General features: G+C 35.5%; 1 protein-coding gene across 5 annotated transcripts in view; it reads right to left on the reverse strand.

Moving 5' to 3' along the window:
* Positions 1-18,493, reverse strand: part of SNCA (synuclein alpha) — a 112,416-nt gene that overhangs the window by 84,358 nt on the left and 9,565 nt on the right. For all 5 annotated transcript variants that reach the window (XM_003829890.5, XM_003829888.5, XM_057302106.2 and 2 more), the window contains exons 3-4: positions 17,827-17,868; positions 11,963-12,105 (exon numbers count right to left, since the gene is read on the reverse strand). In XM_003829890.5, coding sequence (XP_003829938.1) covers positions 11,963-12,105; positions 17,827-17,868 — 185 coding nt within the window. The remainder of the gene's footprint in view (positions 1-11,962; positions 12,106-17,826; positions 17,869-18,493) is intronic.

Raw genomic sequence — 18,493 nt, forward strand, 5'->3', positions numbered from 1 at the left:
CATGTGATAAATCGTAATAACCAACGTGATAGTATTAAGTGGTGGGGCCTTGCAGAGGTAATAAAGTCACGGGGGCAGAGCCCTGACAAGTGGAATTGGTAACATTATGAAAGGCCTTGAGGGAGTGAGTTGGCCCTTTCTATCTCTCTACCATGTGAGAACACAGCATTTGGCCCTTTGGAGGATACAGTGACAAGACACCATCTTGGGAGTAGAGAACCGGCCCTCGCCACATACTGAACCTGAAGACAAATGCCTTGATCTTGGAGTTCCCAGCCTCCAGAGCTATGAGGAATAAATTTCTGTTGTTTATAAATTACCCAGTCTCATGTATTTTGTTATAACAGCACAAACAGATTAAGACAACAGCTTTCTCAGAGCCCAAAACATTTGTAATAGTAAGCATTTGCAAAATCAAACAATGAGTAAGGCCTCAAATGATCAGCTGTACTTGCTAAAAATGAAAGAACAACTAAATCACTCAATTCACTTGGGCAAGACAATCCATTATTCATCTAAAATTTTTGTTAATAATTTTCTGATTTACTATCTAATAGTACTGGATACCACACAACCAATTACTCCTACAAATTTTTTTGTTAATAGTTCTCTGTTTTGCTTTTTAATAATACTGGATACCAATACTGGATATCCAAAATGGCTTGATAGTTGGGAACAAAGGGGATAAAGGAAAGAAATGTACTATAACCAGAGATTTTTGAAAAATAATGAGACTGTATGTACTATGATACTTCACTCGGAAAACCTTACTTCAAACTTAATGGGAAGAGAAAAAGATTGGGGAAGAAGTCTTCAAGCACAGTCCATAATATTAATAGATAGACTCCTACACATATTAATGGTTGACAGCTAGATGTCAATGCCTAGAGCACAACAAATAGGTCTTATATATCACTATATTTTTTATGATGCTTGGCATTGTACTTTTTTTGTTTGTTTTTGAGACGGAGTCTCACTCTGTCACCCAGGCTGGAGTGTATTGGCATGATCTCAGCTCACTGCAAACTCCATCTCCCGTGTTCGAGCTATTCTCCTGGTTTAGCCTCCTAAGTAGCTGGGATTAGAGTCGTCTGCCACCATGCCTGGCTAATTTTTGTATTTTTAGTAGAGACAGGGTTTTTCCATGTTGGCCAGGCTGGTCTCAAACACCTGACTTCAGGTGATCCACCCGCCTTGGCCTCCCAAAGTCCTGGAATTACAGGCGTGAACCACCGCGCCAGGCTGGTGTAGTATTTTATACACAGTATGCATCAACAAAATGGATCAGATGGATGGGTGGACAAATGGATAATTGAAAGAATAAATAGCAGAAATGATAACTCTAACTTTTAAGAGTCTATCAAGCTAAAATGACTTTTGAATCAGTCGAATGAATGTACGTGGGAACTGGGAACTTAAGAAAGAGAAGGAGCATAAATTGCAATTGTGGCTAAAGCAGCAGAATGCTTATTTACGTAAGTTTTAACCAGTGCGGAATATTGTAATTACCATTTATGTTGCTTTTTTATGAATCCAGTACATGCTTATTAAAGGGAATTGGAGAAAATAAAAATAAGAAAGGAATGCAATAATCCAGACTGTAATCTAGGACCCAGTAATAGTTACTTAGTTGCAAAATTTCCTCAAGGACAATATGAGAGACCGTTTTGTGCTTGTTTCCATGCTCGGGGTGCCTACTGGCATTAAAGATGTAAGGCCCAGGGCTTGTAAACATCCTACAATAAATGAGAGTTCTCCACAGCGAAGAATTACCCAGCCCAAAATGCAAAATGGGCTTCACTGAGAAAAACTGAGTACCTTGTGCATTTATTCCACGTCTTTATACGTACATAAGCCACATACAGGTTTTTAAAAAATAAAAATATTATGCTGCACAAACTGCTTTGTAATTTGTTCTTTTCACATACTGCAACAATAGCATCCTTCCACACCATTAATAATTATTCTACAACATTTTAATGGCTGTTCAGCAAACCACTGCATGGATCAACCATAATGCATTTAATGAGGTCCCTATGATCAAACTTCTAGCACTATTTTTTTCAATTTTGTTTTATAATCAATTCTGTGATAAACATCTTCATATTTAAACTTATGATCATATTTAAATTCTTAGACATGCAACTGGTCAGAGCACGCATAATTTCAATGCTTTTAATAGACTTCCAACATGTCCTCAAAAATGACTTTTATTAGTTTATTCTCTAACCATATTGTTCTGATTGATGGATATCTCTAACATAAAGTTGCTGAAAATACGAAACATCAGCTGAGGCACTGTGACCCTGGGAACTGGCTGGTCCCTTCCTAGCCCACGTCTTAGTAGAAGATGCAAGGGTTATTGTGGAATACGTCTGCGGGTTAAAAACCATGTATCAATTCTAAATTCCAAGTGCCAGACCCTTTCATTATCTTTCATTAGCGAAGTATAAAAAGAAAGAGGGAGAAGGGATTTTCAAGGAAGGTAATAAGAAGGGAAGTATTAGTGGAACATTAGAGTTTGTCTCTGGTCCTTCCTCTGAGTGGGGACTCATGAGGCTTGGTGTTGTCTGAAAGCAGGAAGGACTTGGGTCTTACTCCCTGGTAGGATGCGGCCTGAGGAGCAAGGCCTGCAGTCAGAGTGTGAGCAAACACTCATACAGACGTGGGGGCTGACATATCAAGTTGGAGAATGTATGCTCACTTCCTGTCACCCCCATACACCCTGGTTCCCAAGAGTTGAGGCAGTTGTGGTAGGGGTTCTTAGGTTTCCCATGGGCTCAGATTAGGCCTCGGACGGAAGTGAAGGCAGTGGCTGGCTGGGTGAAATATGGCGGACAGAGTCGGTGAGTAACAGGAGAGCATGTTATCCCTTTTAGACCCCTGAAGTATTAAAGAGGATCAGCCAGGCACGTTTAGACCATATGATGTATCATATTGTAGATTCACCCCAAGGCATTCGTGGCTGTGCAGTAAAAGTGCAGGATGAAACCAGACTCTCTGAAGGGTAGGGATATTCCCGTCCCTATCCCTCATCCTTTCCCCCTTTGCAGATAAACCATCCCACTTTCAAATGAACTTGGGAGGAGGGGGCTTTGAACTGTGCTTGGGGTTGTTTCTCCTCTGGAAATGCTTCCATTCTAAAAAGTTCTGGCATAGGGAATTGGCCTAAGGAAAAACTCTGCCCTCCTTCCCCTTAATGGACTGTCCTGCCTTTGGGTGTGAGTAAAAGGGGCTGAGATCATTCATCAGCCAATTTTACAGCTGCAATCTACTTAGACCTGCCCCCATCTAGGTCACCAAGGATCTTTGTCAGCATTTGGTACAAAGCCTATGTGAATGAAGATGGTCATTTCTTTGGTGTTGTCCCAAGAAATGTAACAGAAAATGACTATAAAAGAATGGATTCTGATATGGGATGCTGAGTCCTGATAATCTCTCTAAATGTCTTTCATCTAGGACCTGCAATCAGCCATTATTAAGAAAAAGAGAAAAAGATTGCAGGGGACAGTTCCAATTAACCTGTGGCATCCCAAATCTGTGTTTTACTGAACACCTAGAACTATTCTCCATGGGTTTGGCGTCAAAGAGGCATTAGGAAAGATGGTAACTATTCCTCTTACATACAATATTAAGGACTCTGAGATTTGCTTCAGCTTAACAGAGATACTTTTAAACTTTGTTAATTTAAATGTTTCCCAAAATTATTTGAGCAGAGAACCCATTCTAATTTTACCATGTGCATAATACTCAATGGAATCACATGACTTTGGGGAAATCAGAGGAAAACTAATAGTGATTACATTTTATTTAGCTAAATAAAATGGCATGTTCAGTGATGCTTTTCCCTCTTTGTGTTATACAATTTACTTACTTAATATCATCAAACTACAAAGGAATATGGAAAAGATTTTCTATGATCATGTATCGACACACTTAGAGAAAATGTAAGTTCTTGGCAAAATATTACAACTGTATAATGCACTACAATTTTTAAAAATCTTTTGTCTGCATTATCTTATTTCATTCACACTCCAACCCTGGGAAGTTGGCTGACCAGTTACAGATGAGTAGCTATGGTTTAGAAAGGTTACATGAGTTGCCAGGGATCTGGCAACGCATAATTGAATACATTGTCTTAAGATTCAAGCTATTAAACACAGACTGAAAGCATTTTGAACTCATTTAATTCAACATTTTTATTTCACAGATAAGAAAACTCATGCTCAGAGAGGGGAGATGACATCATCCAGTAGAGTGAGAGAGACAAGACCAACTCTCTGTTCCCTGAATTCAATCCCATGCCCTCCACACCAAGCCATGGTTTCCCTGTATATGACCAAACAAAATGGTGCAGTTAAACCACGAGCCGTCATGCACAGGAGGGCCAGCTGGCCATCATGCTGGATCAAACAGCAGATATAGACCATCTCTAGTAGAACACTTGTGAATTGCCTTTGTTTCAAACTCATAAATGTTAGTATACCTTTGTAGGAGGACTACCATGAAAGATGAATTGCCACTATAAGCAGTCATTAGTATTTAGTGGAGATTATCTTTTAAAGGTGCCTACTTTAGATATGTCATAATATTAGAAATTAAGGATGAAGTATTTCTATCTATCTATGCTTTGTAGGACAATTACATTAATCCCAAAGCTACGTGACATAAGTAGGAAGCACATGCCTCTTCTGATATATAGCAAATAATATATACTCAATCCACTGAGCAAAAATTGGAACCTCAAGGCAAAGCTGTATGTACAACCTCAGAAAATCTGTGTGGCATGAAATACCGTAACGTACACTGAAAGGGCAATTTTTGATTTTTGTGAGGATTCCCAATAGCCAAATAGAAAAAAAGTGTGTATACATGTGAATTGGAGATGACTTGATATTAAGGATTGTCAGATTTATGTCACCCCATTGTAAGCATAGATAGTTAAAATCTATTTGATTTCATTAAATTAAAAGTGTACATTATTCATCACAATCCATAATGTAACTGAATTCATTCCTATGAACTGAATTCCAATTAGATTTATCATATTGTTGTTGTGAACACCAGAGAAAAGTAGGACAGTCCCACATCTAAGCAGGAAGATAAAATATATATCCGTTCTTTATTTCCATTTTTTCACTTACTTGTTCAATAAATTATTTATTCAACAAGCATAATTTCTGGCTCAGTATTCTTCGCATTAGTATTCACTATGACGTTAATAAGAATTAAATGCTACTTTGGAATTTTCACAAGTAACTGCTTAGTGATTCCAGAATCACCTGGTAGAAGGGGATATTTAAATTGCAACTTAAAAATCCAAATGTTGTTAAAAGTTTTAATAAAATTTCTTATAAAAATTACTTCATATACGAGTTGACAAATTGTTCATTTTCTCCTTGCAGAAGAACAATTAAATTGATGAGACGTATCATCTAACTCTCATACACATAATTATATATTTGCATGACAAATACAATTGGCATCTCATTTACCTCATTTCTGTACCCTTGAATGTCATGTAAACATATTTTGTCCGAATTTTTAAATACTTTGAATAGTTTGAGAACCATAAGACCTCTTTTGACAATTTCCTCTTGATAAAGCAAATAGCATCATCAATGTCTCCCTAAAACTTAAAAGCTAACAGCCTATGCTTGAAGGGGCAGAAAAGTCAAGTTATTTCTTACTTTTTAGGGACAAACAGGTTGTTTATCATTGTAGTTGGAGACAAGATATACGGAATAATATATAAACACATCTTATCCTATTTATGCCTGTCACCTAAACATATAAGTGCTATTTTTCCAAGTTTATTATCAAATTGCAAAGTGGAAATATGGCTCAGATGGTAATAGAGGTAAAAACAAACCTAAGTCATGTAAGATGAGTAAGTCTAAAGATCTAATGTACAACATGAAGATTATTGTTAATAATATTGTAATGCATACTGGTAATTTTTCAAGAAAGTAGATTTTAGGCACTGATAGTAAAAAAACAAAGGTAACCATATGATGATGGGTATGTTAATTTGCTTCAACGTAGGAATCACTTTTATATATGTGTGTATATTATATATATATATAAATAAAGATAAGTATCTCAAAACATCATGCTGTACAACTTAAATGTATACAATTAAAAATAATTTTAAAATACAACTAAGTTTGAAGTCATCCTACATTTAACAGTATCTCATTAATGAAACCAGCAAAATTATCATGCCATCTTTGCAAGTGAAGGAATACTAACAATAGACGTTAGCACCTGCTCAGTAAAAATGGGTTCACAGAAGTGTGGTCATTGCTCTCACGTTGCAGTCCACAGAATTTTAAGCTATGTTAAACATTTATGAAGGAACAAGGGAAGTGCACGAATATGATTTAAACCTATTTGTTGGTGTACCGTGATGCAGTTCTATCCCACTCATCCTATAATACATTTCTTTGACAAACAAAACTATCATCGCAATCAGTTCTTTGAATATTAAAATTGGATGTATAGTCAGGTATATGTTGTGGGGTTGTAATGCTTACAGACTATTAACCACTGATCCTAAGATTTGGGTGGAAGTATTTGTCTCTATATCTAAGCAGCTAAAATATCATGGCTACTATCTGTGCGTGTGTGTGAGGTAATTTCAGTCTACTGACAAAAACACAATTTAATGTATGATATTTATTGAGAGCATCAGCCTCTCTCATTTCTAAGATAAATCTGTTTTTTTTCCATGATGGATATACACTTGTTACAAACCATATTGTTCTCAGAGACCACAGCTGCTCCCTTTTTCCCAGGGTAAATATGTCAGTCTCCCGGCCTGAACTGCCCATTTCTTGAAGGCAGGAGCCACCCATATGTTACTCAGTTTTGTATTTCTCATGGTGCCCAGCTGAGTGTCTGGCACATATTAAGTACTCAGTTAATGATTTTTAATGAAAACATAGCAGTAAGCCTATTTTCCTTATAATTTTATACATAATTACAGAGTACTTTCCCACCTAGAACCTTACAGGATTAAGGGTCATTAGAATTCACTATTCATCCGTCTTGAACCCAGTGAAATTTTGTCAGATACAAAGAAAGGCCATAATAATTGTGTTTCTAAGTGGGGACAGTTTATGTACCATTAGTGGGCTCTGATATGAGTGAGAAATACCAACTTTTACATACCACATTGCAAAATGTCACTGTTACATACCTTTAGAAACAAATCAATCCTAATTTTTTCTTTAATAATCATAGTATGCTTTAATCTAAGATTATAGTGCCTGTAATAGTATATGCCACTCGAAACACAAATACAAATCAGGCAATTCATTGTGTCTCAAAGCTTTTAATTTAGGTCTAAATATACCTAATAGTCATCTCGTTATCTTCTGAAGTCAAGCACAAGGACAAGAACCAAACTTCTAATTATTTGAGGCAATGTATTATATTAACAATTATTAGACACTTAAGGGGAAAGTTTACTATAAATTAAAATATTTCTCCAGTCCTGACATCTCTTATTACTACCTTGTTATAAAATTATTTTAAGATTATGCCTGTGACCTGTGTGTGCTTCTTCAAAGAAATCTGAAATGTTGCCTGTGACCTGTGCTTGTTTGTGAAATCAACATTAAATGATTTAGCTGATGGCAACATACATCATCTGATTAATCATTTAATCAGAGAGTCCATAACACTCAAGTGTTTAAAAATAAATTTTCATGAAGCCCAACATGACAGCCATAGTAAGTCAAAGGAAATGAATAAAAGGATACTTAGATATTATAGTTCACGATGTCAAACCTGACATTTTAAAACCTGCTTTTGTTTTATTCATCTAGCACACAACTGGCTAGTTATCCTTTTATGAATTAAGTCAGGATTATTACAGAATATACACGTATCAATCATTTGAAATCAAGATTTAAAAAAAAATTGTTCATAATCTATTGATCTAATTTTTCCAAAATGGCATTGCTTAGGAACTTCATTCTGATTTTGAACAACAATAAATAACATCGCTGAACCTGGATGTTTTAAGTATCCGAGGCAACAGACATTTCAAGCTTATTTCTTGCATGAAAACTATTAATCATCATGTAAATAAGTCGTGTCTAAATGAGATATGATAACGAAGCTGACTGCTGTATTATTTGTCAGGCAGTGGCTTCACAGTTTATTCAGGACTTTAGCTCTCTAAAACTCCAGAAAATTACAAAAATATAAAAACTTCAGGATCCAACTCTTTTAGAGCATTCCATGTGGCATGAAAGAGATGCTCATTAGTTCAGCAAGGATTTATTTGAGCACCAGCCACAAGCAAGACACTGTTGAGGAGCTCGGATAGACCAAGTGTTCTAGTGGCTACTCCACACTGCACGCATAGTAGCATTACAGAATAACGCTGATTCAAGTCACTTTCTTTGTACAATATTCTTAGAACAAGCAGATCTTTCTTCTTCAATAGAAGTAGGAAATATAAATTTTCTCTATATAACATCACTGTTGCTTTGCACTTAAAATTTCTGCCAGTGCACTTTTAACCTGTTTCTGCTCTGCCAATAAAAGGTATGAACTTCAAGAAATGAATTGTATGACTGATAACTTCTTATGTGCACATGAGTAAAAATATAGATCAAAAGATCTATTATTCTAATGTACTAAACACAAGAGTTAATATTGTTCTGTAAAACAAAATCTTATAATTCAAGATAACTCATTTGTCCTTTAACTAGTCTTATACTTAGAAATTATTACTAAGGGCAGCTACATTCATATGATCAAATTAACAAAACAGGTATCCGCTTTGATTTACTCTCGATTTATTGGTTGTTCAGAATTATGTCATTTAATTTCCACCTATTTGTGAAGGGAGAGGGAACTTTCCCTCCCTCATCAACTAGAGGGTGATGGACCAAATACCCTCAAAGGGCATGAAAGGTGAAAACCGGTGCCATTACTCCCTTTCAGTGTCCCTGATCTTAAAGCAGAGCCATTAATCCACTTCTACAAGCTAGACATCCAGTACCCCTACTTGTCACATCCCTCTTCCTCCAAGTTTCTGGCACAGTGTGAGCAAACATTCTTTCTTGAATGATGAATGAGTGTCTCAATGCAGTCATTAATAAGCATTTCAAGCAAAAAGAGTTTGCTTATTTCTATTTGCCAGGGTCATTTTGATCAGAGTTTAAAAAATGAAATAAATTATTTCAAAGTTCATAATGAACAAATTAAATACTTTCACTGAAACCATCCAGATTTTTTAGCATCCCATAGATGTGACCACAATTGCGGACATTTATTAGAGTATTCTTTGAATTATTATAGAAACTCAGAACTTTATTGCTAAATTAGACTTCAAAAATTTTCTAGTAGAGCTTCCTCATTTTATGAGAAAGACTTTTAGGAGATCTGCAAAAGGTTATCCAGTCAAGTGGTGTATGAGCAGAGAGGAAGACTAGCCATTTTCACTCTCAGTCCAATGTTTATTTCCACAACTATGCTGCAATTTCTAGGTTCTATGGCTTCATTTTCATATTAGAAATCAGTAAGAAACTATACTACCTATAAGGGAAATATCTCCAAATGATTAATTTTGTCACATCACTTAGATTTCTGCTTTAAATATTAAAATAAATAGAAGTATTTTTAGATGGGTGGAAAGCAAACCCAGTTTTGTAAAAGATTAAGCACTTTCATGCTCCATTTGCAATTTATATTGTATGCCTTCAATGCAGGTGAATAAAAGACGGTACATGTTTCCCTGTTGCTTAATATTCTGAAGCAATAAAATTCTCTAGTTAAATCTAGTTGTCCATAATTGAATGTATAAAGACCCAAAGGAAGGTAAGTTTTGAGGAAGTGCTTGGGGAAGTGATATAGTGGCTGGAAAAGTACTATTGGTGTCCAGTCTATTCCAAATGACTGTGCAATCTTGGACTACCCACTTCCTCTGTAGATTTCTGTTTCCTCATCTCTACAATCAGAAGATTGATCTGAACAGAGGGTCTGTCAATGGACTTCCCATTAAGCTCTTTGATGTGTGTATGTGAGTGCGCATTTTTCTGAAGCTAAGAGGGTCTATAGCTTCTATTAGCCTGTGAAAAGGGTCGGAGACACAAAACTGATTAATTGCCTGTGTACTAATTTAATCTGAGGTCCCTCTTAACTTGTGAAATCTTATGAAGCTATAAATAGAATTAAAATTTTAGATGGAAACCAGGAATTAATATAATTATTATCCCTAATAAGATTATTTGAAAAGCATATTTTGTACAAAGGGGTACCACCATGACCAACCATGCATTCAGGCATTAGCTGAAGAACTTCACTAGAAGCCCAGTAAGGATTTGCCATCATTAGCATCCATTGAACCAGACACTAGACATGTAAGTACATGTAGTAAATCTAAATATATCACAGATATTTTTGTTCTGCCTTTTTATTATCAGAGTTTTAATGGGCTATCAAGGTAAGGCTGCTACTTAGGATTACATGAAGTGGAAACAACCCAGAATAGTTTGCCAGCAAATAAAACTTCTTTCTCACAATTTTCAAGATATTCATCCAAAATCATTTTGATTGTAACTTTTGGATAGCTGAATAGCACTGTTCTTATACTAAGCATATGATTATAAAAGACCCAGAAATAAAAGTTGTTGTGCTTACTCACTTCCTTCCCTCCTTAATTTAATAAATGTTTGTTAATTGTCTACTGTAAGTTGGAAACTCTCCCAGACACTTGTGAAATATCAGTGAACAAAATAAATATATTTCACTCTCATGGTGCCTACATTCTAGAAGGGAAAAATAAAATAAAAATCATACATTAAAGTAAGCACATTATGTATTATATTTAAAGGTGAATAACACTTTGGCAAAGAAAGGAAAAAGAAAGAAAAGGAAAGAAGGAAGGAAGCAAGAAAGAAAGAAAAAGAAAGGAAGGAAGGGAGGGAGAGAGAGAGGGAGGAAGGAAGGAAGGGAGAAAGGAAGGAAGGGAGGAAGGAAGGAAGGAAGGGAGGAAGGGAAAAGAAAGAAAGGAAAGAAAGTAAAGAAAGAAAGAAAAGAAAGAAAGAAGGAAAGAAAAAAAGAAAAAGAAAAAGAAAGAAAGAAGGAAAAAAAGTAGGGAGACTGGGAACACCAGAGGTGAGAAGAATGGCTCCAATTTTATATAGATTAGGGAAGGCCTCCCCAAGAACGTGTCAGGGCAAGGGTATGCTTGATTTATTCAAGAAATAGCAAGGAGGCCATTGTGGCAGGGAAAAAGCAAAAATTATTTTGCTGTTGTAGTGGTGATGTTTGTAAAATTTCATGGTTGTTGACACCTCATACTGTATTAGTTCCATATTTAAAATGAAAGTTATAATATCTTTGGTATAATCTTATTCGTATCCCATGTTTGTCAAAAAAATTCAGTCAAAATTCTTCTCAGAATTTTAAAATCTACCTCAAAACTATGATCTCTGGTTGGTATGTATTTTAAGTCTCTCAGTTCCCACAAATATGTATTTGGCAATGAACTGTTATGTAATATGCAGATATGCCATTTAATAAGAGATGATGTCACTATAAAGAAATCAAGTAAAAGAACTTTATTTTGGAAATTAGGAAATTAGGCACAAAGGGATTTGTTACTCCAAGGAAGAGAAATTCCAAGACTTACAATTAACATGAAAGCCCTCATTCTTTCTGAAATGTCACCGTTCCTTTGGCATTTTACTACATTTTTTGTTTCATTAACTTTCTTCCAGAAATTGAAACAATCATAATAATTATAAAATTTGCATGGCATTTATCTGGGTTAATGCCTGAAACAAGCAAGACCAATATAAAGGTAGCACTTTTTCACAAGGGGAGGGTCAGGTAGCCATTCCCCACAGTAAGTATCTTGCTCTTGCCTCCAGGCCTCACATGAAAATGAACCGTAATCTCACCAGCTTAAAAATGTAACACAAAATGTACACAGCCATACCTTGCCCAACTGGTCCTTTTTGACAAAGCCAGTGGCTGCTGCAATGCTCCCTGCTCCCTCCACTGTCTTCTGGGCTACTGCTGTCACACCCGTCACCACTGCTCCTCCAACATTTGTCACTTGCTCTTTGGTCTTCTCAGCCACTGGTACAAATAAAGAGCAACAACAGATTAAAGGGTGGTAGAATAACAGTGACTTAAAATCATTCCACTTCCACTAGCCATCGGCTTCCATACACCTGTATCTACACATGCCATAGATAACTGAGTGGTCAGAAGAAACAAAAGCCACCAAGATGTCCAAGTGAGTGTGGTTCAACCAAACATTGAATCTTGGCTAAGATATTTTGGCTAAAGTCATGCAGTATTAAAAAGTGCTTCAAGTTTAACGATCAGGAATGTAAAGCCATGAGTGATTTGGATTTGGTTTATACTATGGAAAGTTTACAGAAAGCAATTCTTACAGGTGTAGTTATATTTGAACCAGACTCAGCATGAATATTTCTTTATTTCAATTCAGTGCCAATCCTTTGATCTCACTCAGCAAGTTAATTTCCACCACACCTTCTAAGCAACACAATACATACTTCTATTTATTCATTTATTTGAGATGGAGTTTCATTCTTGTTGTCCAGCTGGAATGCAATGGCACAATCTCAGCTCACAGCAACCTCCGCCTCCTGAGTTCAAGCTATTCTCCTGCCTCAGTCTCCCGAGTAGCTGGGATTACAGGTGCCCACAACCACGCCTGGCTAATTATCATTATTATTATTATTTTTTGTATTTTTAGTAGAAATGTTGGCCAGGCCAGTCTCGAACTCCTAACCTCAGGTGATCCACCCGCCTTAGCCTCCCAAAGTGCTGGGATTATAGGCATGATCCACCGCGCCCAGCCCCTACTTATTATCTATGTGTTCAGACGTGGTATTATCACATATGTATGAATAACAGCATAAGAAACGGTTGTGAAGGAACTTGGATCTTTTTATAGAACTTCAGGTAGTGAAACAAAGGGTTCTTAAAAAGCTAAATTTGCAGTAATTTTAATAGGAGCAAAGGAGCTAGACAGTATGAAAATGAAGAGGCTATTGAGCACCCTTACAATTTCTTTTCATAAAACAAAATGAGATACGGTCATTCAGCAGATTTATTAAAATAAGTTAACATTTTTGAGAAGACAGTGTAAATAGTTTGAATTGAGTTTACAAGCAGAAGTTTAATTTCATGTCAAAAACTTTCTTGTTCAGTTAAATAAGCCAGAAACAGAAAGGCAAACAACCACATGATCTCACTCATGTGGAATCTAAAGAAAAAAAAAAAGTTGATATCATAGAAGCAGAGAGGAGAACAGTGGAGGAGAGTGGAGGATGGGGACACTCATCTAAGGAAATGAAGGCACATTTTCTTGACATGCTTTGTACTCCCCAGATAAGCCTCAGTCTGAGAGGAGTTACACCATGTCAGCTGTTTAGTGCTATTCACATGACTATTGTATAGGTTTCATCTCACCAGTTGAAGAAGCCAATATTTATTTATTTATTTATTTATTTATTTATTTATTTATTTATTTTGAGACGGAGTCTTGCTCTGTCACCCAGGCTGGAGTGCAGTGGCACGATCTCGGCTCACTGCAAACTCTGACTCCCGGGTTCACGCCATTCTCCTGCCTCAGCCTCCCCAGCAGCTGGGACTACAGGCGCAGGCCGCCAAGCCCGGCTAATTTTTTTATATTTTTAGTAGAGACAGGGTTTCACCGTGTTAGCCAGGATGGTCTCGATCTCCTGACCTCGTGATCTGCCCGCCTCGGCCTCCCAAACTGCTGGGATAACAGGCGTGAGCCACGGCGCCCGGCCTGAAGCCAATATTTAAATGGTGTGGACAAAGCAATTCGTTTTCAAATAGACTATGTAAGCTAAGGGGGTCTGTAAGGACAAGAGGCTTTCTCCTTAGTTCAGGCAACGTGGGGAAGCCTGACATAGCCACACAGCCCAAGACCAGAAAGGGTCCACAGTAGTGTTGCTCCCTATTTGTCGTTTAGGCTAGAATTTTGTACAACTACCTACCAACTCAGTGCCACTTCTAAGGATACGGCTGATGTCTCCTTAAGAGTAAGAGCTATTTACAATTCAAAGTTCGATTTAAATGCCAGCGAAAAGCTGTACTGAAAATCTTATGTTTTAAAACATTTCTGAAATGTTGATCCTTTAAAAATAGTCAATTATGTGTTTCAAGTTGTCATTTTTTTCCTTTTCAAGGACGTGAATTGAAAATTTTGCTTGAAACGAATATTTTCTTGTTATAAAATCTCAAAGCGAGATTAAAAATAGGTTTTGAATTTTTTACAGATCCAGCCATAAATTTTATAATATCTAGATAACCTTTTATATATGTATAAATTTTAATCCAGTTTTAATGCAATACACTGCACAGTAAAATGTATTCTACACATTATTATAATTTCGTTGTTTCATTATTATAATCATAAATAAAATGGTTACATTACAAAATGACAGAGTGTACATGTAGCAATAATCGACACATTTAAAAACATTTCTATAGAACTGATTTCTCTAGTAGGGTCTTTGCTGACCTTTAACCTCTATTTTTCCCCTTGAGGGCCTTTCACACTATTTCTCTACTCACTGACATTCAAAATGACGGGTGACAAAACAAAAGAAAAAGAGACACACTCATATTAGTACATTTTGGGTCTAATAAATGGTATCTGTTTTTCGGCAATTGAGTTCTTTGAAATCAGGGATTCTGCTTTATTTTTCTTTATATTATTTTATAGTAGATAATAAATAATTTAGAATATACTAAAATGAATTTAGTGCCTATCTCTAATGTCTGCATTAATATAAATAATAGGTTTATATTTGACGTTAGCTACTTTAAAAATAAAATTCCAAAAAGGAAATGTGATACCAACTTTTAGAACAGATATAGCCAAATCTAACCTTTGACATTAAACAAAATTATAAAATTAATATCTGGTTTTGAATTGTTATACAAGTGATGGATTTAAAGAAAATAAATTTAAAACAATTTACTAAGGAAATTTAAATCATAATATGTTGAAAATTAGTTTTGTTCATTATGATGTAATACATTTATAAGAATCAAAACCTTCAGAAAATCTCCAGTGTTAGAAATTTCTTTATACTATACTTGCATGAAAAATAAGTAACTTTATATCATAGTTTATTTTTAAAGTACCTTAAAAAACATATCATTCAGTAAGTTTAATTAAACACATTTTCATATATTTCTATAATATGATGCATTAAGTTGATAACTGAAATAATTTCCTGAGATCAAACAGCCAGGATTTAAGTTGGTGGATTTTTCATTGATATTATCTAACTAGGATAATTTATTTTCCTCGAAATTTGTAGGTAGAAAGTTCCCAGCCCAAGTTTACTGAAGTCTGTATTTCTCCCCTGCCCCACCGAAAAAAAAAAAGCGAATGGGATGAATTTAGGGGAAATTGTTTCTTTAATATTAGAAGATAATATTAGGTACTATGTAATAGTTTCTTGTTTCCCTGCATTAAGACTTGTAGCAAGAACAATTAACAATTAGTTGGCACTTAATATGTACCCATAATAAACATTTTACATCAGGCATAATATGCAAATTATTCTCCCTCTCTTTAACCACTGAAGTGTAATTATCTTATTTCTTCTCATAATTAGACTTTAAGCACTTTATATTAAATAACCCTATTCAAAAAGTTAATTCATTTATCTGATGTGGGAGAGGAATGATTATGATAGCAGCTGATTTATCCCAATGTGTTTCTCATAGCCATACTAGTTATGACAGCATCTTTGGTTATTTCACTACTGCCAGGGTGGTGCATGGGTGCAATCGCTGTAAATATTGCCCATGCTGAAATCACCATGTCCTTACTGCCTAGCAACATTTCCCATAGTTTTCTGTGGAACACTAGTTTCATTCAACCCTAGTAACTAATGAAGAAAGGTTTCAATAATCAAAAAGTTTGAATAACCCTGGTTTTAACTATGTAATGCAAATTTCTTTACTGTAGGACATCTCAGATTCCTTAATATACTAAAGAGAAGATAAAGTATGCAAAGTCTCCCAACATTGTACAATGTTAGAAACTTAAGATTGTGAGCCACTGTCCTTCAGAAAACATTTTATAAAATGTCTAATTGTACAAACTTCAGTCTCTCTCTCTCTCTCTCTCTCACACACACACACACACACACACACAGATATGTGTTTATATTTTGGCATTCTGGAGAAGACTAAAAAACTGCAGCCCATCTCCACAGTCTCCATTAGATCATTAGGTGACAGTAATAGTTGGGTTCTTTAATTTTTACCACTGACTCCAGAACTTGCCACATGCTTGTCTGCTTTCTAAACCTCATGGGCTCTTCCTCAACTACTAAATGGAACACCATTCATCTAGGTTGACCCTCTTCAGATAGTGGAGTCTCCACCTGTCTGTTATCTAGTTCTTATTATAATCATGCTTCACAATATCATATTTATAGGAGGTCCCTAGAAGGCATCATAGTCCACTTACTTACCTACTTCTCTGTTGGATTGCAACAGAGCCCATTAAAGATGCACAATTAACTTCTAACAGAACTAGTTTCAAAGGAGTCTGTTTTATTTTTACACTCTGATTTTTAAATCAAAAGTATTCATTTAAAGAAATATTTTTCTCCACTAGTTGTAAAAATGTTGCACAAGAAAGTTCACTATAAAACTATAAGTAACACTTATAAAATACATATTGTTTGCTTTTGTTTTCCAGATGTTTTGTGTACATTAATTCACTGAATTATTTTATAGATGAGGAAGCTAAATCACATAGAGGTGAAGAATCTTGCAAAAAACACACAGCTTGTAAGGGGTAAGCAGGAAGTTGAACCAAGAAGATCTGACTCCTGTGTTTTTAGTCCTATCCACAACACTGTATTAAGATTCCCATATCATTGTCCTCGTTTCCATTTTAGAAGTCAGTGATAGGAACATTTTATTTTTGTAGGCACTATTGTGTTTAATGCTTTCCGATCATATAAATTATATTTCTGATTATATCTTTTGCTTCACCACATCTGCCAGGAAACGTGGAGTACTTACAACAGAAAACTTAATTAGAGCAAGTCTGTGGGCTTTTAATTTGTTAAATTTTGGTTCTCCTTTGATTTCTCTATTTCTGGCACTCTCATCCTCATCTTCCTCAACATCTGATGATGATTATCATCCTTTTCATCATTTTTGATATTTCTTGATTGTAAACCTAATTGACTTGTTCAAATTCTCAGTAAATTTAGGCCAAATGAATAATATAATCAGAAATGTAATAATTGCACAATAATATTTGTACAAATAGCTATACCATAACAATACAAATATAAATACAATAAACAATTTACTGACTGTCCAAGGGTGTTTCCTGAAATGCACTCTGAATTATCAAAGGAATATTGTAATCAACATAATTTAAGGTCAAAATATTTTACTGTAATCAACAAAAATTTTACTCTTTTTTTAAAATTATGGCAGTATTCACATTTTATTTTTGTCAGCAGTTTGTCAATACATTTTTTGGTCAGAATATTTAAATGCCCACTTACTATAAAGTAAACATAGCTTATCAATTCAAAGCCCTCATTATTCTTGGCAAGTATATTTTTTATTTATAATCAATATTTACCTATTTAAAAATACTTTATAAAGAATTCAGTTTCAATAAGACTGATACGTTCTTAGAATGCTCAGTGATTGTTTTACAATTTCATCGGAATCTTGAATACTGGGCCACACTAATCACTAGATACTTTAAATATCATCTTTGGATATAAGCACAATGGAGCTTACCTGTTGCCACACCATGCACCACTCCCTCCTTGGTTTTGGAGCCTACAAAAACAAATTCAAGACATAAGTCTCAAGCTAGCCTTAAATTGCTGATTAGCTAGTTTTCAATACAACTAATTTAAAAATCTCAATCTTCAGAAGTATATATATTATTATATCTTCAGGGAAAGAAAAAAAAAATATATATATATATCCTAAAACTAGAAGAAGGAACTCCAGTAACTACCACAATAAATAGAAGAAAGCCCAGCTAACAGGAGTTCCTCTCCAATTATGATTTCAGCACAAAATAATGACTTTATCCCCTTTGTTCCCACATCACATGTCAACTTACAGAGGAGAAAAAAGAATGAGATAACACCGGGGCCCAGTGAGAAGATAATTTTGAATTCAGAGCTGTAGAAGCTTTAAAAGTACAGCACTAGAGACAGATCAGTCAACCCATGAAACAAAAGGGAAGAAGGATGGAGAGAAGGCTTTAACATGTGCTGAACACCCATTATGTAAAAAAACATTTTAGGCTGGGCGCAGTGGCTCATGCCTGTAATCCCAGCAATTTGGGAGGCCGAGGTGGGCAGATCACGAGGTCAGGAGATCGAGACCATCCTGGCTAATATGGTGAAACCCCATCTCTACCAAAAATACAAAAAATTAGCCAGGCGTGGTG

This window comes from Pan paniscus, chromosome 3 (assembly GCF_029289425.2).
Source record: "Pan paniscus chromosome 3, NHGRI_mPanPan1-v2.0_pri, whole genome shotgun sequence".
Taxonomy (NCBI): Eukaryota; Metazoa; Chordata; class Mammalia; order Primates; family Hominidae; genus Pan; species Pan paniscus.